The sequence below is a fragment of the Cavia porcellus genome, unplaced genomic scaffold (genome assembly GCF_034190915.1).
Source record: "Cavia porcellus strain 051 isolate PalLab524CR breed Dunkin Hartley unplaced genomic scaffold, mCavPor4.1 scaffold_9, whole genome shotgun sequence".
In the NCBI taxonomy this organism is placed as follows: Eukaryota; Metazoa; Chordata; class Mammalia; order Rodentia; family Caviidae; genus Cavia; species Cavia porcellus.
In genome coordinates, this window is record NW_026947492.1 from 40,104,862 (window position 1) to 40,130,078 (window position 25,217).

Genomic DNA, 25,217 nt, shown 5'->3' on the forward strand with positions numbered 1-25,217 from the left:
ACACAAAGAGAGGTAGATTCCATTTCTGAGGCCATGAGACCCTGAAAGCAGGCCATTTAAATTCACAAAATGTTTGGAGCTTCCCTAGATAAACAGGTTTGCCATAGGAAGAGATTTTTCAACAAAATTCCTGAAAATGGTTAAGAACACATTGCAGGGGCAAAAGAGAAGCAGAAGCAGACTGACACAGCTGACAATAACAAACACTAAGCCAGTGACAAACAAGATTAACAAAACAATGACAGACACCAACAGACTGACACTGAAAACCAATTTGATCTGATGGCCAATAAGTCCCATATGAGAAATACTCTGAGGTTTGCAAAAGTTGATTTTTTCCTATTCAAATTGGAATAAACTGTTATGGTTTTTGTTTCACAGGTTAGATTTTAGAACTTAGTTTCTCTCTGTTGTTAATATCTGCAGTTTCTGATGCAATCAATTTTTTTCAGACTTATAGACAATAGAGTACTGTGGGTGAATTACCTACATGTAAAATACAATTTCTTTCAATCAAAAGGTCAAATTGAATTCCTGAAAACCAGATATAAGAAAACATTTAGAAGCACAAGATAAAAAGAAGCAAGGAAAAGAGGCAAGCACTTTCCATTGTCACTGGAAGTCTCCACCCACCTATGAACTTGGGGACTGTGCCTGGTAGTGCTGCTTACAGTAGAGAGATGGAACCTGAGCAGTTTGGCACCCAGAAGCCAAGATCCACAGTCATGACCTTCCGGCCAACCATGGAGGAGTTTGCAAATTTCAGCAAATACATTGCCTACATGGAATCCCAGGGTGCTCATAAAGCTGGCCTAGCAAAGGTCATTCCTCCCAAGGAATGGAGAGCCAGAGAGTCTTATGATAATATCAGTGACCTCTTAATAGCCACTCCTCTGCAGCAGGTGGTCTCTGGACAGGCAGGTGTGTTCACTCAATTCCATAAAAGGAAGAAATCCATGACAGTGCGGAAGTACCAGCACCTGGCCAACAGTGCAAAGTACCAGGCTCCTCCGCACCAGAGTTTTGAAGATTTGGAGAGAAAGTACTGGAAGAATCACCTCTGTGGTTCCCCAATTTATGGTGCTGACATCAGTGGCTCTTTGTTTGATGAAAACACAAAGCAGTGGAACCTTGGGCACCTGGGAACCATTCTGGATCTGTTGGAGGAGGAGTGTGGAGTTGTCATCCAGGGTGTCAACACACCCTACCTCTACTTTGGCATGTGGAAGACCACATTTGCGTGGCACACGGAGGACATGGACCTCTACAGCATCAACTACCTGCACTTTGGGGAGCCCAAAACATGGTATGCAGTGCCTCCAGAGCATGGCAAACGCCTGGAGAGGCTGGCCAGGGAGCTTTTCCCAGGCAGTTCCCGAGTCTGCAGAGCATTCCTGAGGCACAAGGTGGCTCTCATCTCACCCACAGTGCTCAGGAACAATGGGATCCCCTTTAACTGCATGACTCAGGAGGCTGGGGAGTTCATGGTGACATTTCCCTATAGCTATCATGCTGGCTTCAACCACGGCTTCAACTGTGCAGAGGCCATCAATTTTGCCACCCCTCGGTGGATTGATTATGGTAAAGTGGCTTCTCAGTGCAGCTGTGGGGAGGTGAGGGTCAGCTTTTCCATGGATGCATTTGTGCGCATCCTGCAACCTGAGCGCTATGAGTTGTGGAAATGTGGACAGGATGTGGTCACTGTGGAACACACTGGATGCAGGTTGCATGTTAGGCAGGAGCTGATCTCAGGGAGGAAAGTGCGCTTTCATGGGAAGAGATCTAACTCCCAACAGATGCACCTGCCTAGTGGGGAAGCTTTGAGTCTCAGTGAAGCAGAGGACCCAGGGCACAGTCACAGCACTGTTTTGCCTCCTGTGAAGAGACACTGTTCCTCCTCCAAAAGGGAATTGCTTATCAACAGCTACCAGAGGCCCACCCAGATCCCATCCTTGACTTCTTCTGATCTGCTCTCCTCAGATTTCCTTCCCTCAACAGGCAGAAGGCGCAGAGGTCGTCCTCCTCACAGATTGAAGGCTCAGGGCTCCACAATGCTGCCTGAGACTCAAGGACTCCCTATGGTGGGCACAGGGCATGCAGTTCTTAGTTCACAGGATCAGCCCTTGCTTGAAGAGGAAGCTTCAGTGGAGGAGCCCATGTCTGTGAGCACTGGGTTGCAGGTTCCAGGGCAGCCTTCTGGCTGTTGTTGTGCCCCTGATCTGCAATTCCTGGGTTCCCCACTAGACCCTCAGAATCCTATGCACCCTGGTTCCTGCTTGCAGTCCCTGGACAGCCTTCCAACTGATCTTCCTGAAGTTTCCTTACTGACTGCTCCTAACATAGATGTGCCTTTGGGAAAGTTCTCCAGGAAAACTGCTGGCAACAGCATCAACCCTGGAAACCTGGGTGAAGTGGAAAGGATGGAGCACTCTTATTCGTCTCCAATCCTGGATTCACCAGATGTTGCCAGATACCTTTTGCAACTGACTCACTTCCACTGGACCTAATGCTACACAAAGCCAACCCAGGAACTGCCTATGTTGACTAATAAAGAACACACACACTTCTCTCTTTGTATGACTTTGAAACAGGTTGCCAGTGTGGCACTGTCTCTTTCAGTGTAGTTTGTTCCCATGAACTAATGCAGAAATTTTCTCTTTAAAAGTGTATGATAGCCAGGGGTTTAGCTCAGTGGCACAAGTGCTTGCCTCACAAGCGCAGTGTCATGAGTTAGATCCCTGCCCGCCCCAAAAAAGTAAGATAATGCTATTTAAATGGTAGATAATGAATGTATTTTATTTAGATGTGGGCTCTTTGAGAGGTTACCAGTTAGAATAAGCCACTATGCCATGAGCCCCCTTGATTGCGTCCTTGTGCTATAGACGAAAACACAGCATACAGAGATACACATGCACATCGTGTGCATGCACGCACAGTCATACAGACACACGAACATACACACACTTGCTGTGATGTGTTAGAGAAATCAGTGACCTTACAGAAGACTGCTTCTTGCAATTTAGACTTCCAGTCTCCAAAACTGCTATCCAAAAGAAACAGCTTTTTTGCATATAAAATAGCCCGACTCAGGTGTTTTTGTAGTCACAAATCTAATAAACTCAGGGTACTTGGAAGGTATCAGTCATATCACAGATGTGGCCTGAGCCGGTCCTCAGTGAATGTTGACGTGTTTTTCAGGATGTATGAGGCTTTTTCATTTTATGATAGCTGAGGCTCCTAGTGGAAGCCCCTCCTCATAGGATGACAGGGGATGAGGGAGGGCCATCCTGCAACTCCGCATATTGCTGAGTGTGCCTGTGGCTGTGGACTAGATGCCAGGGACACCTCTTCTTTACTTTGTCACCCTCAGGACACTTTCCCTGCCGTGCTGTGAGTTCAGCTCACACTATCAATCGGGTTCACACTGATGGATGCTGAGGATCTGGGAAAACCTCTGACCTCACTCATTCTGGCTTCCACTCAGCCTTTCCACGCTCTGTGAGGCTCAACACAGCTTCCCAGTCCTGCAGTGTTTACACATGCGAACTCTCAGACCCCAGGAGCCAGTGCTCATGGGGGAGCTAGAGGTTTGATCAGTCGAATCTGGCTGGAAGTTCTGACTTTAGAGACATTTTATCTCCTTAGTTATTTTAGTAAGTTGGTTATTGTGGATGTGTATGCTGCTTAGGGTTAGAACCTAGGCTCTATCCCTAGCATCACCAAGAATAAATAATCAAAATAGGACTCCCGTCTGTATCTGAAATGTAAAATGAAGTAATACTTAAACATATGTAAAAGCAAATTTGTGTTAAAAAATGATACATGTAAAACAAAGTGAGTCTAAGGGGCTGAGGACTTAGCTCAGCGACATAAGCACCTGCCTTGCAAGCAGGCAGTCATGAGTTGGATCCCTGGTACCAATAAAACAAACCAACAAAAAACCAAAGTGTGTCTAAAAGATCGCAAAGTTGCAAAATGAACTAAACCTTACCTTAGAAGAGGCAACCAGGAATCATGAGTCTTAGTGTAAGGTCAGCTGAATGGGAAATTTTGCAGTGGGACTATACCTATCAGGAAACCTGCAAAATATCTACATTTAGCTTTAAATATTTTTATGGGGGTAAAGCATATGTAACATAACATTTATTGTTTTGTATTGGTATAATTTAATGACTTAGTGATTCTGCACAGGTTTGAAATTTGACAGAATGGAACTCTGTGCAATAAACACTGACTCCCAATTTTGCTGTGTCTCATTTACTGGTGTCCATCATTTTCTTTGAGTGACTGATTAATTTCACTGTTGTGCACCTCACACACGTGGCATAATACATTTAGCTCTTTGTCTGTGGTTTCTTTCAGTTAGTACAATGTGCTGAGGTTCTTTGTTTTAGGATTTCTTTACCTTTCAGGGCTAAAGAATACTGCATGCTAGGGAAAGGCTACATTTTCTGTATCCATTCATCCTTTGGTGGACCTTTGCTTTCTCCCCACCTTTGGGTATTGTGCATGACTGTAGCTATGGTGCACAATGCTTAAACAGCCAATGTACGAAAACTTTTGTAATTCTATGTTTAAAGTCTTTTAAGTCAGTTTTCACTTTAGATTTCATAGTCTTCATTGGACATCATTTGAATTTCTTTTCATGTACCTTAAGAACAGTTATAAATGTCTTATGCTGATTTTAATGCATATTGTCTTCAATAAAAATTATAATTCTATTAAATTAAATTAAAATTCAAAGAAGAGTGACCTTGCAATTCTATTTGAACTTTGGGAGCTGCTAAGCCATGGTAGCCTTGCAGGAACAAGGAATAAATTGGTGTCCTAAGTTACTGCGACCTTGAGTCTTTTCCTGCTTTAGTGCAAACCTTACTGCTGCTGCCAGGCAATAGGAGCACAGCCTTCCCCTGTCAGCACTCTCAGATGCAGAGAGCCGCCTCCACCAAGACTCTTCCCATTTGGCCCACACCAAGTGACTGCTCAGTGCTGGGACACCAAAGCTGGGCTATGTCTGCTCACCTAGGGAAAACTCTGAATGGTCATTTCCCATCCACAGCTCCCTGCAGCACTGCCAGAGACTGTCTTGGAGGCTGAACCCAGTTCAGCTTTCCCCTCTGCGTAGATGTGATTCCTGGTCCTCCTTTTCCCTCACAGAATATGTCATCAAATATCTTTTCACATAGAAATAACATTGTTGGGCTGCCGTTATGCTTCACTTTTCTAGTGGCAGCAGGATGGGTTTCTATTCTCGTCCCATTAGTGCTGCAGGAAAATTTTGCTTTTCCTCCTTAGATTTTGCTGGGGTTCTTCAGTCTTCCTAATTTACCTCCTGGAAAGTAGCCTCTCACTGTATTTTCCCATGTTAGTGATCCTGCACATCTCTTCCAATCTGTGGCTTTTCCGATTTCCCTTTCTGTGAATTGATGTTTCTAAGTCTCCCCCAATGTTTTGGTTGCTAATTTTAAAAATTAATCCATAAATATTTTTTGACACAAACTCGTTATCTCTTTTATGAATGATGAAATACTATTCTAGACTCTTTCTTTTTTGTGGTTGGGCTCTGTACAGGAATCAAGCTTAAAGCATCTGTCACTGTCACAACACCTTCTCTGCTGTGTCCCCACAGTCTTTTGGACCAACATTGGTTGACATGGAGAATCTGACTGAGATTTCTTCCTTCCTTTCAAACCTGTAGTGAGCTCTGAGTCACTGACCCGAGCTACACTGGTCAGCCTTGAAGAGACCCAGGGTACCTGAGAGCCTGTCACTGTGATGCATCCTGCTTCCCAGCCCCCTACCGCCCATTCCTCATGTGGAAATTACACCATTTGGCCAGTTAAGTGTGATCATCAGCTCTGGTTCAGAGCGTTTTGTAAATTTATTGAGGTTTAATAAATACTTAATTTGTACTGCGTATCTTCAAAACAAAGAAAGAGAAATCTCTAAAATACAGTTTTTAAAATGAAAACTATAGAAGTAAACACTGATTTAAAAAGACTGAGAGAAATCATGATGAGTGAGAGTAGTGAGATAGAAAAAATTAATTATATGATTAAGTGACCATGATGTTGACATGAATTTTTGAGAGAAAAGCCCTTCATACAGTGAAACTGCAGGTGACAAACCGTATACGTGGCTTTGCCAATTTGTTTAAACTTCAAAGTGTGTTACTCTGTGAGGATATCAGGGTCTCATCTAGAATGATGTTTACCTGATTTAAATGTCTCCAAGAATGAGAAGCTGAGAACATGTTTTCCATCGTGTGAATAAGAAATGTTTCCTGCTTTCTCCTAAGTGGAGGAAAGTAAGACTTGCTATAAGGTGGTGAAGTGAGGAATATGTTAATTAGGTTGATGGTAGGGATTGTTTGGTAACATATATGTATCTCAAAATACTCTGTATGCCTTAAGTATACATGATTTAGCTTACATATTATACTCAAGAAAAGATAAAAAAGGACATGAGAAAAACTAGAATATTCATATTCAAAGAAAAAAAGTATTGAAAAAAGAATTGGCAACACAACCAGGAAAATACAAACAAAAGAACCAGAAGCCAATTGATCAGAGAGATTAGAATTGAGACCAAAAGTACCTATTTCTCAACTAAGGACTGAATTTTACAATGAAAATGTAATAGTCATAAATATCTTTGAAAGTTTGTGAAGCATAAATTATATAGATTAAGTACAAGTTGGAAGCAATGTATTACAGCAGAAGAATCCATATCACCTAGGAAAGAAAACAATAGGTATGTAGTTCAAAATGACATCAAAAATGTAAACTGTTCACAGTAGTCGAACTCTGTATCTGGTGAGAGAATGCTCTCCTTCTCTCGTGCCAGTGGAGCAACTACAAAATTGGCAAAGTCAGCATGAAAAGTCTGATGAAATTATAAAACAAGGAAGAAAAGAAATCTAAGGTTCTTAATGATCATGCTATAAAATTTGAATATTTAAAGTCAGGAAATGTAGAGGATCTTTTTCCTAAAAACTTAAAAATTCTCTGTTGAACAATTTTTACTTTTGAGGGACGTACAATTTACCAAATTCTCAAAATACAGAATCAATATTTATTACAATGAGGAACTCTGGAGCTAGAGTGCCTGATTTTAATTCCAGTTTCACCCTTTAATAAGTTGCATAACCTTAAGATATTGCCTTATGATGACAGTTCAAAACCGGACAGGACTTTCGCCAGGAGTTGGTTGGGCAGTCCTGTGAAGGTTTCTAAAGTGTTAAGGGACAGTAGTTACTGAATTGAATTTTTTAAACTTGGTTTGTTATTAGAGTGTATTGACTGTACAAAATGCTTCCATTTCTCATGGAGACACATACAAAATACATCCCAATTTCTTCTTTTATTTTCTATCCTCCTCTCCTGTCCCTTTCTCTCCATTTCTTTGATCCCTTCTCCTGCAAGAAAGAGCTATCTCCTTACTGCCTACTAAGGATCTCTGATTTTGCTCTTTACTTATAGTTTGGGTTTGTAATGTAAGAAAAACCATGCGATATTTAAGCTTGTGTGTCTGATTTGCTGCACTTAGCATGGGCTCTGGGTGCATCCATTTTCCTATAAATGACTCCACTTTAGAGCTCTTTATGGCAGATAAACTTGTTTGTAAAGAACATGTTTTCTTTCTCCACTCATCTAATGATGGACACAGGCTGATTCCAAGATTTAGCTATTACAGGTTTTGATGGAATACATATCATGAGACCATCTATTCATGCCGCTAAATCTTGAGGTTGAGGCCAAAGGGAAACATGGCCTGGTGAGATCAAGATTTCTTGTTAAGGGACAACTTTCCACTTACCATTTATCTATCAATCTGTCTATCTATCTACCTATCTATGAGGAAAGCAAAATGTTTTTCAACTTGCAACAGAGTTTAAACCTTGGTGGTTGCATTTTATTTTGGTCATTTTCACATTTCTAAAATTCTATTTTATTTTATTACAATATGGCATAAGATGTAGTTACCATCTCAAACTATTGGCGGCATATGTGATTCTTATATTTTTATGTTCAGGTTTCAAACAATATTTTAATGTCAAATAGTTTCTGTTAATGAGATAATAACACAGCAAAGTTTACCAGCAATAGGAAAATAACACTGTGGACTCCGTGAGTGATCTACTGACAGTGGGATTGTATGGAGCTGACTGAGTAAAAGTATTCTTTCAGCCTTTTCCCCCCTCATTAATACTTCTGGACTGAATTCCCGACAAAGAACTATCCCATTTTTTCATGCAGAAACTCCAAATTCTGGATTCTCTTCTTGGTGGATTTGCAAGCATGGAGCTACTTTACAGTTTTATTTGCTCAAATGGTTAAAGATAGAGTTGGTGGTGGTCTGTGATAGACATATAGCCCAAGTTTGATTGTTATACTTGCTCATGTTTAGTATGGTTAGTGTTTCTGTACGTATCTCTGGAAACTTCAGCTGTTGCAGAAGAGTTCCTGGGATTAGGTGTGTGGTGTTCATGAATTCAAAACTGTATCACTCTGGAATGTGGTACTTAGAGTCTAAGGTTTACAATAATGATACTACACAGCATTAATTTAAGTGAAAATTTTCCAACATAACTGTACATAGGATCCAAAGACATACACCTTGCACACTCAACTAACAGATGGAAAATCAAGCTGCATGAGGTGGCATATGCCTTTAATCCCAGCACTGGGGAGGATGAAGCAGGAGGATGATTGCAAGTTCGAGACCAGCCTGGGCTGCACAGTGAGCTCAAGATCAGCTTGAATTCCATAGTGAGATTCTGTCAAAAAAGGAAAAACACAAAAACAAAAACAAAAAATCTTTAAGTTCCTCCGCAGCTTCACAGTGTCCATCTGTGACCAGCAGGGGGCGAGAGCAGGCAAGGTGTCTCACTAACCACCAGCTGGGGGTGGGTTGGAGGAGGAGAACTGCAGGTTAGAGAGGAAGCAGTCAGACACCTCCTAGCTGCACTGAAGATTTAGAGGAAATGTACTTGAAGAGCTTATTAACACGTGACCACAAGGTGACCTTAAAGTCTGCAAATCCCTATATAATGAACGCTGTGAAACCTGGGCACATTTCTGGAGCTGTTGGGCCAGAATATAATACTGTTCCTGAGAGGGCGCTACTGCGCTTCCACATGCTGAAGACCACATTCCCTAGGTGCAGGGCAGAGGCTCACAGCATCAGCTACCTAAAACAACTCAAGGAGAACAGCCATAGGGGCTATTTCACATTTTATAATGATCGCGAGGAGCTCTGAGAGAGGAAAGAATTGGAGGGGATTAAGAGTACAAATGGAGACACAGGGATCCAGGAGAAACCACACACGGACTGTCCCATTGCTCCCACTCAGGTGGGCACTGCAGACTGACATAAATGGATCAGGGAAAGTGCTGGTGTTGGATCCAGCAAGACTTGGGATAGGTCAGAAGTTTGTTAGCAAACAAGGACAGGATTTAGAATGAATCTGTAGATACTGGTCTGTGATGGTCAGATGGTGATCGTGGTATTTAGTGAGATTAGGAAGCGTGAGGGAGGTAGAAATTGAGGAAGCAAAATAGTTACCAGAACGTTCAGAGCAATGTACAGTAATTCTGTGGATAGCAGAAAAGTGTATTTGTTGCTAACTTAAAGGCAAAAAGGGCTTAGTGTTTGCTTGTGACACGTAGAATGACGGTTAGCTTGATGTGCATATTTTTAATCAATCATTTTAGAAAATCTCTTATGTGCACATTTTAATGTTGCTTTTCCAAATTGAATATCTACTGAATTTTAGCCACTTTCACTTTAACAACTTCCTGAACAAGTTCTATCTTCCTTTTGATATAACATCCTAATTTATTAGGTACTGAGCTTAAACAATGCACAATTATGAAGCATGGGTGGGGGGCACAGCATGCATGCCCTGCAGAGCCAAGGCTTAGATTGTAGACAAGCCAGGCTGTGGTGCCCTCAGCAGCCAGGTCTCCACCTTTGAGCAGGAGTTCGAAGAGCTGGAGGCACAGTGTGAAGGCAGCCACTGTAGCTGCAATTTAGCAGTGAGTCTCATGACTGTCCCCATACACGACCAAGTTTCTGGAAAATAGAAATGGAAACAGATAGAGAGGTGAGCTCGTATGACCATGGCTGTGTTAAACTGCGAGATACTTTAAATACAATCTCCTGGTCATCTATTAGCCGGCATTGTGGCTCAATTTAATGAATTCTTTCTCCACAACTTGGTCTATCATGGCAACTGCTTTGAACTTTTGCTGCCAAACCATCAGACATTAGGAAGTGGAACCTGTGTTAAAATATAACTTCTTTGTGCCCCATCTATGTCAACTACATGGGGTTAATAGAATTATTTATTAGACAGTATTAGATAGTATAACTTTTACCATTAGAAAATATTTAGGTAAGATATTTATTGCCTAGGAGTTTGGGGTTTATATGATTCATTTAAGAGCATTATAGATGGAGCTTGATGTAGCATATACATGGGAATATCTGTGATGGTACTTATTTCATTTATTTATTTATTATTTTCTTATTTACTTAATTTTAAAGTTTGTTCTTAAATTTATCTTTAAATTTTGTTCTGATAGGTTTGTGTCTGGATGTCGCCTCAAAGCCCCGTGCAGTCATGGGGGAAGGTAGCTAGAATTTCAGACTAATGCATGGTCCAGGGCATCATGGGTGTGAATGCTCCTCCCAAACTTGGGAGGGTGTGGCTAAGTGCAATACCAGTTACAGAAAGAAGATCCTCTCTGTACTTCTCTCTTTTTTCCCTTGATGCTTTTCCTGTTTTCTGCTGTCATGAATGGTTTCCTCTGTGCCATGCCACCCAGCTGACTACAGCCTGAAACATCCACAAACTGTGACCTAAATAAACCTTTTCTTTTTCACTTGGGGGTTGGGGATTTTGTCCCAAAGAGGAGAGAAAAGTAACCAAGATAGGGACTAACTCTTTGAGATAGCCTAGAAACCAAGACTTTCAAAGTTCAGGTTGAAATCTGAGAATTGAACATTGTTTATTAAAGATACTTGGGCCTGGGGTTGTAGCTTGGAGGTAGAATTCTTTCCTAGCATGCTTTAGGCCCAGGTTTAATTCCCAGCACCAAATAACACATTAAAAGTAACAGCTGGAAGTACTGAGAGGTGGCTCAGTGAACAATGCTTAGCTAGCATGCGGAAGGTCCTGAGTTCAAGTCCAGTACGAGACAGAGAGAGAAACAGAGAGAGAGAGAGAGAGAGAGAGAGAGAGAGAGAGAGAGAGAGGAGAGAGAGCTTGTACCTTAGTGCAGGGATTCCTGTCTGTAATCCTAACTAATCAGGAGGTTCAGGCAGGAGCATGAGAATTTTAGGGCCAGGTGTGCAACTTAATGAAAAGGTCTGGAGATGAAGCTCAGTGATCGCCTACACTGTGGATTGATCTTCAATATTTCCAAAGGAAAATAAAAAGAAAGGGCTTGAGAATGAGGTGAACCTGTGTTCATGTCCCCACAATATTGCAGTAGAACTGTGCACCAGGCTGCTCACCTTCCTGAGCCTTTTCTGAGCAGTGAAAGGACCCAGAGCAGCCAATAAACAATTGATTCACAAGAAACATTTCATTATCAAACTGGAAAGTGATGAAATACAAGTAACAGATGATGTCAAGAACATTTACCTGGATTTTTTTCAGAAACAAATGAATTGTTCCTTTATTGAAATGTATTTTTTAAAGGAAAAGAATAGAGAAAACTGTGATATAATGTGTAATTAACTAAACTTCTTGTATCCACCAGTGCACTACTTAAGAGCAGAAACACTGAGCAGATTTCTCACTCTCCATACATCCATTCCTAATTGTAAAACACAACTGACTTTGTAAGTTTCAGGCCCTTTCTTATATTGTTTTTCCTATACATTTTTTTATCATATCCATGTGCATTTCTAGAAGCACTGCTTAATTTTACTCATTTTTGAGACTCCTATGAATGGAATCATGTTATCAATTTGTATATGTTCTATTGATGGACTTCTTGGATGTTTCCATTTAAACTACTATGAATAAGGGAGTAAGAATAAAATACACTCGTGCATATGCCTTAGTGTACAGGTACTTATACATCAGTTACCAATCGTAGGACAGCAGATTCTGGGTTGTGCAGATCGATGATACATCCCATTCTACTAAATAATTTCCAAATATTTTCCAAAGTAGCTATATACTATACATTCTCATTGATCAATGAGAGTTTCCATTTCCCTACATCCTTAACAACACTTAGTATTGTCAGATCTTTTAATGCTAGCAAATTAAAGTGTTAATGGGTAGGTAGCATTTTATTTGGCTCAAATATTCCTTAATCTTATTTCCTAGAAAGTAGAAGTTCTGTGTTTCTTAGTCATTTGGATATCCCCCTTGTGAAGTGTCTATTCAAGAATTTGTGAACCTTACTATTACTTTGTCTACCTTATTAATAGTACTTCTTCACGTATTTGAGTCTTTTCATTTTCATTTATAGATTACAAATTGACTTTCCTTTTCATTTGCTTCCTGATTTCTTTTGATAAATTACTTAATGAGTCGAATGAGATTTTTAGTGCAGTTAAAGTTTTCAAAATATTTTTGTAGTTTTTATGAGTAAAGTAAAAAAGATATGTTGCACTGTATACTCATTATTGCATTGTTTTTGTTTGTTTTTCACCATTTAGGTTTGAACACAATTGGAGCTAATTTGTGTGTGTGTGTGTGTGTGTGTGTGTGTGTGTGTGGTCAGAATCTAAAATATTTCCCACTATCCACTGAAAACTCCCTTTATATCCACAGCACATCTGCCACATATTTATTTCTACCCTGGAGTTAGTTTACTTCTAGATTCACTATTCTTTTCCACTTGCATATTTTTCTGTACTTGCACTTAACCCATGTTGTTTTAGTGACTTTAGTTTATAGGAAATCTTGGTATGTAGTACAGCAAGATGTCTGTTTCTTTATTTACTTACTCTGTTCAGTATTGGGAGTTGAACCTGTCACATGAAGCTGCATTACCCAGCACTTTCCATATTTTATTTTGAGTCAGGGTCTTGCTAAGTCACTAAGTCATTCAAACCGGGCTCTAACTTGTGATCTTGTCTCAGCCTCCCACGCACCTGGACTGTAGACATGTAAGTCACTTTGCCTAGCTTCTTCCATCTTTTATCAATTAAGATTGCCCTAGGTATCCTTGGATCTCACTGTCCAGGAGAGGTAGGTGGTAACAAGAGACCCTGGAAGTTCTGTCCTCTGAAGGACTTTGCTTAGAGACATACTGAGTAGGACACAGTGCCATCATGGTCCACTTCTAATGGTTCTAATGACTTATCTCAGTCACATGTACCTGAGCCTGACATTTTCCTTTTTCACTTTGTCCCTAGAATTTTCCTAGGGAGTAATAAGTAAAGATAGAGGGAGGACAGAACTGTGGCAGAAGTAAGCGCACTGGAGAGTGCAACTCACTTGATCATGAGATTGACTTGTGCCTTAAAACACCATTGACGCACAACTGAGGTTTCTGGTCATTTGCATCTCATTTTTGCTTGACAGTAGAAGAATGATAGGAGCGCCTGACCTTGTGGTGTTGCGAGCCAGTTATCACCTAGTTCATGATAACATCAGGTTATACACTACTTATCATGCTTCTGTTATGTTTTTTTTGCTTTCTGCAAGTGTCCATTAAGCAAGCTGAAAGCTTCTAATGGAGAATTGTCATTTGTTTTAACAGAAAATTATTGTTTATCGAATGCAGAAGAGATTACTTCAGACCCCCAAACTGTGATCCTCAAACTTCAATACACAGTGAAGTCATGTGGGTATCATGTGACAATGCAAAGTCAATTCAGTAATTTTGGACTTGGCCTGAGAATGTGCATGTTAAGGAAAACCTAGATGTTGCCAACACTCCTTTTATGGACTCCAGTGTGACCCACTTCCTGGAGTGTTCCTTAGTTCCCATCAATGGTTTTCTAAGTGTGACTCCCTGTCTGTGCTCCAGACTCTTAAGAGGCTGTGCGAGATAATTTCCAGTTTGAGGCCAGCCTTGGTCGCATAGTGAGACCCTCAGCTAGAAAACAAACAACTGAAAGGTATCCATGCTCACAATATGGTTTTCTTCCTCTGGATGCAGTATCATATGGCAATTAATTAGAAAAGCCATTGTAATGTCTCACCTCCCAAACTCCTTTGTTCAAAATTCTGAGATAAGATGCAAAATCTGCTTCTCAAATCCTCCACATGCCTGTAATCCCAGCACTTGGGAGCCTGAGGCAGGAGTATCACTGTGAGTTCCAGGCCAGCCTGGGCCACAAAGTCAGGTCAAGGCCTGCTTGAACTGCAAAGTGTGATTCAGTCTGAAAGAAAAAAACAAACATAGTAGAAACAATCAAGTTTTAAAATAAGTGTTTAACGACTCTCATATTGAAAATGGATAAATTCACATCAAAGAAAATCGAGGATATGAAAAACTGACCTGGTGGTACTTGTATAGAATCTCAGCTACTGACTCTTGAAAATAGCTGGTTAATACTCATAAGTGAAATAAATCAATCTCGCATGTGTGAATACCGAATAGTTTCCCTAATGTAAGTAATGATTCAAATATATAAAAATATGTGGTAATCATGACTCCCCATTAGGTGGCCTTGAAGCCTTATAAAGTTTTCACTCATTAATTAGAAAGGCTTTATTCTGGGCTTCTTGATATGAAAATATTTGAAGCTAGAGTATATGAAGTTTTATCCAAATATTTCAAGGAAAAAGACACTATGGTAACTACTATTAAGTCGGGTTATATGGTGGTGAAGTACTAGGTTGTTGAAACAGTCATGCTGTGACCTCTATTGTTATATTGTTATGTCCTGTTTTATCTCAATCTCCCCCTTATTGTTTTAAAAAAATTATTTAGTCATTTCTTATGTTTGTCTTAATTAAAGAAAAAATTCAAAAAATTAGGATATATAAATAGTAACTCTTTTTGATTTCCTACTAACTTGTTTTGAAGTCCTGTAGTACTCCCACGATCTTGTTTTGACTGATTAGACTCTGTTCCATTCTATATGATAGTATCAAGTTTGAAGACATAGGCAACTACTTTGAAGACAATAAGATTCACTAAGATACCCATTCTGGTTTGACTATTGTCTTCTTTGGAAGTCCTGTAATGTTTACAATGCCTAAGTTTTATTGGTCTTGTTCTCTACTGTTTTGTCCAACTTTATAATATCTAATGAGATAGACAATTCTTTTTAAGGAAACAAGGGACAACGTTGATAACCATTGTTGATAAACTTGTACTCTGTTCTACACCATGTGCTATGTCTATCCTTGGTATTGACTGACAGCTTTGTTTTGCCATATTTGACTGTATTCTTCCCCCCCCAAAAAAAAGTAATAAGCACTAAGGAGTAATAAAATCCAAAATGTGTTAATTTTGTTGTAAAAAAGAGAGGGAAAAAAAAAAGAAAAAGAGCTCTAACGGATATAACAGCAAGTGTGTTTAGGGGTGTTAAATAGCTGACTATATCAATGTTTTTGGATCATTGAACACAGCTGTTTGCAGTCTCCCTGTTTGAATGTCCACCTTGTATTCTTTGATACTGTGATTTGAGGAACTATTTTCAAGATGATAATATGTAATCTACTAACAGGTGATTTCTTACTGTTATGTTTTTTTTGTTTTGTTTTGTTTTGTTTTTGTAGTTCTGTATTACGTGTACCCTTACACCACTTTGGTTTGTTTTGTGTTTTTCTCTTTTTCCTCTTAAATAAAAAAAATAAAAAAAAAAAAGAAAATAGCTGGTTATCGGAACACATAACTGGTAACTATGATACTAGACTATCAACTGTTAAATACACCTCTCCTGCCTGGAAAGCCACCTCAAGACCTTGGAGCTGCAAGTAGCACCTTGGTTGCCCTTGCCCTCTTGGACTGTTCTGGTTTCTATGTGCTTACTCAGACTCTGAGTTCCAGGGAGAAGTCAGTGGCTTACCTGTCTAAAACATTAGACTCAGTGTCAAGAAAACAGCCTCCCAATTTGTGGGCATTTGCTGCAACAAACTTCTTCATCAAGGAGGCAAACAAATCCACTTTGTCACATTATAATGAACGGTCTTTTGGTGGCTGTGAAAACAGCACCCAAAGGCAAGGGGAAATTCTGGCCTCACCATGGCCACCTATATCCAATTTCTTGGCAGCTTGGAAGGCCATGAAGTGTTGGCAAACAAAGTACTTGGAGCCTGAGTATGTCTTGCAAGCTTTGCAAACAATTCAACAGAAAGTGTATGAAACAGTGCCTGTGTAACTGCTATGGCTATGGGACAGTGGCGCTGATAATGTGCAGGTAAGCCCACAGGAGATGTCCCAAATAGCCAGCATAGCCAGCAGTCCCTCTGTGAGATGAGCTCTGCAGGATGTTCAGAGTTGCCTAGAAGCAGATAATCAGATGCTGGTAAATTGGTTGGTGACAGATGTTTGCTTGCTTTGGGAGAATCCAGGTGACCTGCCACAACAAGTCACTATCAAGACTTAATACTGTGTTCTGTGAATTGTGTGTGCAGCCAGTGAAGTCCGCAGTGCAGTACCATGGCCCAGATGCGGAACTGCGATGGCAGGCATGAAGGACTTGCTTCTGGGGCCTGAGCTGCCTGCCACAATCAGTAAGTGGCAGCCTCTCCAGCCCGCTTTTACAGATCACCCAGCCCATGGTGCTGCTGATGCCTAGGCCAGGTTGGGAAACATGAAAGTGAAGTGCTATTGGCAAGACAAGATATCTAAACCCTGTACCAGCAAAGGGAAAAGGAAACAGGGTGGGTCCTGGCACATGGAGTCATGCCACAAGGACAGGAAGAATGAAGGTCAGTCAGCACCAGACCCGAATGGCCCTTTTGTCTGCTTTGTTAGCCACAGAAAAGTTAGATGGGAGCCTTTGCATATGCTGCTGACTATGGAGGCTGTTGACCAGAGCAGCGATGTCAACTGACTGGCCATGGACAAAAGGGCAAAGAAGTTCTGCTGAAGCAGGGACACTGGACTCTCATTTTTCATTTTTCATTTTTATTTTAAAGAAGATAAAAGCAAGAAAAATAAAACAGAATAAAACCAATCAAAATGAACTGGCATTAGTGCTACAGGATTTCAAAGCCTTACAAAATCAGCAATAGTTACCATAATGTCTTTTGTTGTGTTCAAAATAGCTGCAGATATTTTCAGACGTAGGAAAAATCCAACAGAGCAGAATAGAATACAAACAATAAAAACAAAACAATGAAAGCAATAGAGGACTTTAAAACAACCAGTAGTATACCCAAAATGACTATCATAATCTGTCTTGCTATCTTTTAAATGGCAGCTAATGCCATCAGATTTAGCATAATTAATCAAAACAAAAGAGAATAAAACCAAACTCCACAAAAAATAATGATATGGTTCCCAGGTGGGAATGGCTTCCTTGGTGAGGTGGGGTTCTCTCCCTCTGCAGTCCCTGAATGGCGCTGAGTCATGGAGAGAGCCTTGGCTCTGGCTGTCCCCACTCTGGCAGTGGCCCATTCATGGCTCCAAATTATGTCCTGCTTTGGATGCACTTATTTTTATTTTACAGTATTTTAAAATATTTTTTTCAAAGGGAACATAACCAAGTAAAATAAACAGAATAAAGCCAATCAAAAGAAAACAATGAGAGCAACACAGATGCTTTGATGATTGGGTGGTTTACCTAATTTCCTTGGTGAGTTTTTTGTTTGTATATAGGAATGCTATGGGTTTATCAGTGTTGATTTTGTATCCAGCTATGCTACTGAATTTGGCTATTTAACCTAGAAGTCTTTCTGTGAAACTTTCAGAGATACTCTATGTAGAGCATCATGTCATGTGCAAATGATATTTTCTTGTGTACCTTTCCTATTGTTAGTCTTTTATTTCTATTTCTTGTCTAATTTATCTGGCTAGTGTTTCTAGCACTGTACTGAGTAGGAGTGGTGATAAAGGACATCCTTGTCTTGTTCTTGAATTTAGGTTGAAAGCTTACTGATTTGGCCATTTAGCATGATGTTGGCTGCTGGTTTGTCATTGATGGATTTTATCATATTGAAGAACTGACCATCTATTCTGATTTTCCTCAGAGATTTTTGTTTTTGTCCTCAGCGAATGTAGATTTTGTCAAAAGATTTTCTGCACCTATTGATATAATCATGTGATATTTCTTTGACTCTGTTGTATGTGTATCACATTGATTGCTTCCCATATTTTGAACCTACATACTTGTCATAAATGCCACTTGATCGTGGTATATAATCTTCTTGATGATTTGCTGCATTCTCTTTGCTAGTATCTCTATTGAGGAATTTTACTACTGTGTTTATTAGGGAGATTGGCTTACAGGTCTCTTTGGGTATTTCTCTGACTTTGCTGTCAGGGTGAGACTTGCCTTCAGGAATGAATTTGGGAATACTGCTTCCCTTTCAATGTCATGAAATAGTGTAAGGAGTATGGGTGTTAAGTTGTTTCTCACTTTCTTATAGAACTCTGCAGTGAATCCATCAGGATCTGTGCTTTGCTTTGCTATGGGATTTTATTGACATTTTCATTCTCATTAACTGATATTGGGGTTTTCAGAATTTGCCTATCTTCTTGATTCAGCTTTGATAAATGGATGTACCTAGGAATCACACCATTTCTTTTCTCTTTTCCCTCCTACGTGAAGAAGGATTTTTGAAGTAGGTATTGATGATTTTCTGAATTTCTATAGGATCTGTAGTGATTTCATTCTCTTCATTGTTCGGGCATGAATAGGAGTCTTTTTGCCATGCCCCAAGCGACTGCTGATGTACTTGGGGTAAGGACCAAGACAGGATGAGAAAAATAAGAAAGAACAAAGCTTGGTCTGGTGGAATCCTTGCCTCTTGATGGGAGGAAAGGTGCTGGTTCCTCACTGCAGGACCCTTTATTTAAACCTTTTAACAATTTAATGTCACAGGAATCCCTGTTGTCCTAGCAACCCACTCTTCAGGTTGCCTTGGGGCTAGATATTTTATGGGCTGAATCAGCTTCTTCAGGTGGCGCCCAGTTGCTCTTTGTTCTTGGAATGGTCATGCTCCAGCTTTGCATGTGTGGTCAGTTTCCAGCTTCAATGGCTCCCCACATCTTTTCTTTCCTTTTTTTGGTAGGGTTGGATAACAGCTTATCAATTTGATATATTCTTTGAAAGAAGAACTCTTTGCTTCCTTAATTCTTTTGATTGCTTTGGTAGTCTCAATTACGTTTGTTTTCTGATCAGTTCTTTGTATTTTTCTCCTTTCTGTGATCTTTGGGATTGATTTGCTCTTCTTTCTCTATAAGCTTAAGGTACAACATTAGCTTGTATATTTGTGTTCATTCTGTTTTCATGATGTGACATTTCACCACTAAAATATCCACCCGAGGACTGCTTTAACTGCATCTTACAGGTTCCAGTATGTGCAATCAGCATTTTTGTTTGATTCTTAATATTTTATAATTTCTTCTTCAATTTCTTCTGTGACCATTGGCTGTTCAGTAGGGTGTTAATTAATTTCCATGTGTTTATGGATGTTTTGCAGTTTCTTTTGCATTAATTTCCAGTTTCAATGCAGTATGGTAGGTTAATATGCATGGGATTATTTCATTTCCTTTGCATTTACTTAGAATGGTCTGGGTGCTAGTATATAGTCTATTTCATAAAACATCTAAGTGCTGCTGAGAAGAATGTGCATTCTGATGTTGTTGAGGGAAACACTCTGTAAACATCTTCTCAGTCCATTTGTTCACAGGTTTGGCTCAGTGCTGATATTTCTTTGCTGAGTTTTGGCCCAGTTCATCTATCTCTTTGTGACAATGATGAATTAAGTTTCCCCATTAAAATTGTTTTATTACTTGTTTGATTTTCCATGTCAATTCCTATGGCTACAACCTCCCAACAGCAGCCATGCCACTACCTCAATTTTAGACTGTCTTGAGATTTCTTAGCTTGGCCTGGTGGTGCATCCTGGAATCCCAGCACTCTGGAGGTTCAGGCAGGAAAGTTTGAGGCCCACCTGAGCCACACTGTGAAATTCAGTGCAGCTTGAGCTACAGAGGTGGATCTCATCTCACAAAGGAAACAAAATAACAACAAAAAGATAGAGATGGGGAGGGGGGACAGAGAAAAAGAGAGAGAAATAGAGACAGAGAGAAATTTCCTCTACCAGATTAATTAGTTTGCCCCCACTTAATCCCGCCTCAGTTAAAGTCTCTGGACATGAGTAAAATGCAAACACACTTTCTGCCAAGTCAAGAACACTCATTGTCTGGAGTCCAAAAGCCATTGAAGTCCTCTCTCCCAGCAGAAATCTCCCAAGCCTGGGCTTGATTGTCTGCCTCGTCTTCTGAGCACTGACAGGAATCCCCCATCAAATGCCACCTACCAAATTCCAGCGTTGCGTTTTCAGCTGGCATCTTTGGTCCTTTCCAAATTCTTTACATAATATTTTCCAAAGACTCTTGTGTCACATGCTCAGGAAAAGTCATATGCAGGCCCCCTCTACCCTGGTACCACTTTTTTGAGGGGTGTTTTATTTTATTTATGTATTTATTTAGAGACAGGGTCTCACTTTATGGTACAGGCTGGAATGAAGCTCACAATTTAGCCCAGGCTCATCTGAACACATGCTGATCTTCTTGATGCAGTCTCTGGAGTGCTGGGATTATAGGGGTGTGTCATTGGCCTGGCTCTTGTATCAAATTCAGTTTTAGTTGCTTTTTCATCCCTGAAATGTAATATCAAACACCCAAAGTTAATGAAGAAAAGGTTTATTTAGCTCACATTTTGGAGAGGTTTCCTTCCGTAACTGGCTGGCTCCCAGGCAGGGTGGTGTGCAGACAGGCATTGCAGGGGAGATGCTGGGATCAAGGGTGTGATGCTGGGATTAAGGGTGTGTGCTTACTGAATCAGTCCACTGCCTGCTTTGGCACAAGTCTGTGAGTGCACAGTGGGCAGCCCCGTCCTCCCCCCGTGAGTGCTATCCAAGAGGGCTGCAGGGTCACCTGCTGCTGGCTACTTCCCTGCCCGCTGCCTTCTGCCTGCCCTACTTTGCCATGGTCTAGTTCTCCTCTCTGATGCCCGTCTGCAGTCTCAGCCTCCCTTGGAGTCAGCTGACAATGGCCTGAAAACTACCAAATGGGAGCCACAGCAATTCCTCCTTTACTTTGGGTGTCAGGTATTTGGTCTCAGCAAGGAGAAATGCAACTAAGACATGGTGGTCCTTCCCTCCCTTGAGAATGTTCATTCCTAGGCAGGTGCTTTTTATTAATCTTATCTCTCTCCCTCCCTCCCTCTCTCTCTCTCACTCTCTGTCTCTCTCTCTCTCTCACTCTCTGTCTTGCTCTCTGTCTCTCTCTTTTGTTGTTGTCTATTTGTTTACTTTTTGAATGTACTGTGAATACCATGGTTACCCTGATGACTTTCTCAGTGAGTTTATAGCTGGCACACTAGAAGTGTATTGATTGATTTGGGTTTGGAAGGGATGGGTGTGGATGATATGGGGCAGGGTCTTCCTATATGATTCAGCCTGGTATTGAAGTCACAATATAGTCCAGGTTGGTCTTGAATTCGCAACAATCCTCTGCCTCAGCTTCCTGTCTGCTGTGATCACAGGAGTGTGTGAATGACTTTTTGCTTTCTAATTTCATAGCTATGTTATTCTTTGCTTGTTTTAGTAAATTTACATAAATGTTCATCAATTTTGTTCATGTTTCAGAAGAAATAAATCTTTGTTGCATTGATGTTTTGTATTTACACAGTAATCTTGAGCTTACTTTATAGCCTAGGCTGGCCTCAAGTGGAAACAATTCTCCTGCTTCAGCCTCCCTAATGCTGGGATTATAGGTGTGTGCCACAATGCCATGCCAACAATTTCATTAATTTCTACTCCAACCTTTCAATGTCTTTGCTTGTGCTAGTTTCAAATTTGGATTGTTCTTGTTTTTCTAGAACCTTGACATGCATCATCACATGATTTGGCAGCATTCCATGCTTTTAAAGTGTGCATTTACAGCTCTACCTTTGCACCTGGTTACTGCTCTCATTGTTTCCCATATGTCTGTGAATGCTGTGCTCTCATTGTCTTTTCATTCTAAGAACTTAAAATTTGTTCTCTAAGTTTTTTGATCAACTGATCCTCCAGGAATACATTATGTAGTTTCCATGGTTTCTCGCAGTAACTGTCATTTCTGTTGCCCTTGATTTTTTTTATTTTAAAGAGAAGAAACAATAAATACAATGATATAGAATTTCAAATCAAGATAATAGGGGATTAGCAATGGTTAATATATTGTATAGTGTTAGCTTTTTATTGATTGGGGGCCAAGGACTTAGTTCAGTGGCATATGTTACTGCCTGACAAGTGCAAGTTTGTTTTATTCTTAGTAGCACTAAAACACAAACAAAGAAACAAAAAATGAACTAGTTGCTTGGATTAAAAGATATACGCAAGAAAAACTGATGGAACAGTATAAACACAAATCATTCTTTTCAATCAACTAATAGAAATAATCAACTTAGTTATGTTGCATGTATGTGTATATATGTGTATATATGTATGCATGTATATAGTGACTGACAAATTGATTGCTATAATGCTGTGGATTTTTTCTATGACCCCATTTGGTGTAAGGTGTTACGATTTTTCCTGCATATGTTTAATTTTGGAACATAATTGTTTCTGATGTTCCATTTCTCCAGATTCTGAGTTAAACAATGCATTTCCTTTCCTTTCTTTTTTCATTTATTTTCAGACTTCGTTCTAAACAGAAAGAAATGTGGGTGAATTACTACATGCAAAATACAATTGCTTTCCATGAAGAGAGCATATCTGACTTCCTGAATCCGACATAAATCAAAGCACCTAAGAGCAGGCGGAAAAAAAAAAAAAAGAAGAAGGGGGAGGAAATTATTTACTCTCAAGTATCACTTGAGTCTGCACCCGCCTAGGTACTTGGGCAGTGTTCTTGGTGGGGCTGCTAACATTGCAGGGATGGAGCCTGAGCTGTCTGGCACCCAGAAACCAATGTCCACAGTCATGACCTTCCAGGCAGCCATGGAAGATTGTGCAGATTTCAGCAAATACAATACCTACATGGAATCCTGGGGTGTTCACAGAGCTAGCCCAGCCAAGGTCATTCCTCCCAAGGAATGGAGAGCCAGAGAGTCCTGTGACAATATCAGTGACTTCTTTGTAGACAAGCCTCTGCAGGTGATCTCTGGGCAGGCAGGTGTGTTCACCCAATACCATAGAAGCAAGAAAGCCTTGAAAGCAGGCAATTGTTGGTTAGATTCCCAGTACCAATAAAAAAGGAAGAAGACAAAAAAAAAAAAAAAAAAGAAAGCCATGACAGTGGGGGAGTACCAGCATGTGGCCAACAGTGCAAACTACCAGGCTCCTCCCCACCAGAGTTTTGAAGATATGAAGAGAAAATACTGGAAGAATTGCTCTGTGGTTTCCCAATTTATGGTGCTGACATCAGTGGCTACTTGTTTGATGAAAACACAAGGCAGTGGAACCTTGGGCACCTGGGAACCATTCTGGATCTGGTGGAGCAGGAGTGTAGAGTCCTCCTCCAGAGTGTCAACACACACTACCTGTACTTTGGCATGTGGAAGATCACATTTGCATGGCACATGGAGGACATGCATCAATTACCTGCACTTTGGGGAGGCTGAAACCTGGTATGCATTGCCCCCAGAGCATGGCCAGTTCCTGGAGAGGCTGGACAAGGAGCTTTTCCCAGACAGCTCTCAGAGCTACCTAGCATTCCTGAGGTACAAGGAGGCTCTCATCTCATCCAGAGTACTCAGGAACAATGGGATCCCCTTCAGCTGCATGACTCAGGATGGCAGGGAATTCATGGCTACCTTTCCCTATGGCTACCATGCTGGCTTCAATCATGGCTTCAATTGCACAGAGGCCATCATTTTTGCCAGACTTTGGTGGATCGATTATGGTAAAGTAGCTTTTCATGCAGCTGTGGGGAGGTGAGGGTCAGCTTTTCCATGGATGTTTTTGTGAGCATGCTTCAACCTGAGCACTATGATTTATGGAAACCTGGACAAGACCTGGTCACACTGGATGCAGGGTACGTGTTAGGCAGGAGCTGATCTCAGAGAGGAAGGTGCACTTTCACCAGAAGAGATCTCCCTCCCAGCAGAGGCTCCTGCCTAGTGGGGCAGGCTTGAGTCTCAGTGATGCTGAGGACCTAGTTGTTGGGAGCAGCCCCACACTCCCTTGCCTACTGTGAAGAGACAGTGCTCCTCCTCCAACAGAGAATCTTTATCAACAGCTACCAGAAGCCCATCCAGATCCAGTCCTTGATTCCTGGTTTGTTCTCTGATTTGCATTCCTCAACATGCAGAGACATGAACTCACTTTCCTAGGAAATTCATGGCTCATGGGTCAACAGGGCTGAATGAGACAAAGGACTCCAGGCAGTGTGCCCAGGGCATACTCCTCTGTCTTTAGAGGATCAGCCCCTGCCAGAGGATGAATCTTTCTTGCTGGAGCCCATGCCTGCCAACTATGAGACTTAGTTTTCTTTAACAGCTACTGGTTGTTGTCCTGCCTCTGACCTGCAATTCTTGTGGCCTCCACTAGATCCCCACAACCCTGTGCACCCCGCTTCAAGTTTGCCTACCCTGGATAGATTAGGATGAATCATCCTTTAGTTTTCCCACTTTCTGTTCCTAACATCCATATGCCTTCGAGAATGTTCTCTAGGAAAACCACAAGCAAAAGCATCCACCCTGGGCAGCTGGATGAAGTTTCAGGAATGCACCACTCTCAGGCCTCCAGGACCCTGGGTTAAGCAGATGTGGCCAGAGACCCTGTGCCACTGACTCAGTTTCTCTGGGTCCAACGCTACGCAGAGCCACAGCTTGCTGTCTTGTGGCATGTTCACCACTGAAGGGTGCTGCTAATCCTCTGTTTCTGTGGCTATGAAACAGGTTGCCCACTGTGGTTCTGTCTCTGACACCAGGGCCATCATTTCAGTGTATTTTGTTCCCCCAGTGAAGGCTGACACATTTCTCAGAACAGGTGAAGCTCCTTCTTGAAGACAATGATGGCTTCCAGTGACCCTTGCAGTGTAACTTCCTGCCCCCATAGGCTGCCAGAGGAGAAGGGAGGGCCATTCAGGAACTCTCAGCCTATTGCTAGTGTGCATGTGGCT

The 25,217-nt window shown here is 41.0% G+C and overlaps 1 protein-coding gene and 1 pseudogene across 1 annotated transcript; both read left to right on the top strand.

The window, feature by feature from the left end:
- The first annotated feature begins 680 nt into the window (after positions 1 to 680).
- On the top strand, positions 681 to 2,507 carry LOC100715897 (probable lysine-specific demethylase 4F). Its single transcript, XM_063255605.1, has 2 exons — positions 681 to 1,719; positions 2,092 to 2,507. The coding sequence occupies exons 1-2, from the start codon at positions 681 to 683 to the stop codon at positions 2,505 to 2,507; spliced, it is 1,455 nt and encodes a 484-aa protein (XP_063111675.1).
- A 20,522-nt stretch (positions 2,508 to 23,029) lies between these two features.
- On the top strand, positions 23,030 to 24,150 carry LOC100715328 (lysine-specific demethylase 4D-like; annotated as a pseudogene).
- Positions 24,151 to 25,217: the final 1,067 nt, after the last annotated feature.

Excerpts from the sequence above, each read along its gene's own strand:
- LOC100715897 (XM_063255605.1), top strand. The coding sequence starts at position 681 with ATGGAACCTGAGCAGTTTGGCACCCAGAAGCCAAGATCCACAGTCATG. Across the intron at positions 1,720-2,091 it reads CACTGTGGAACACACTGGAT|GGCATGCAGTTCTTAGTTCA; the intron begins GCAGGTTGCATG and ends TGGTGGGCACAG.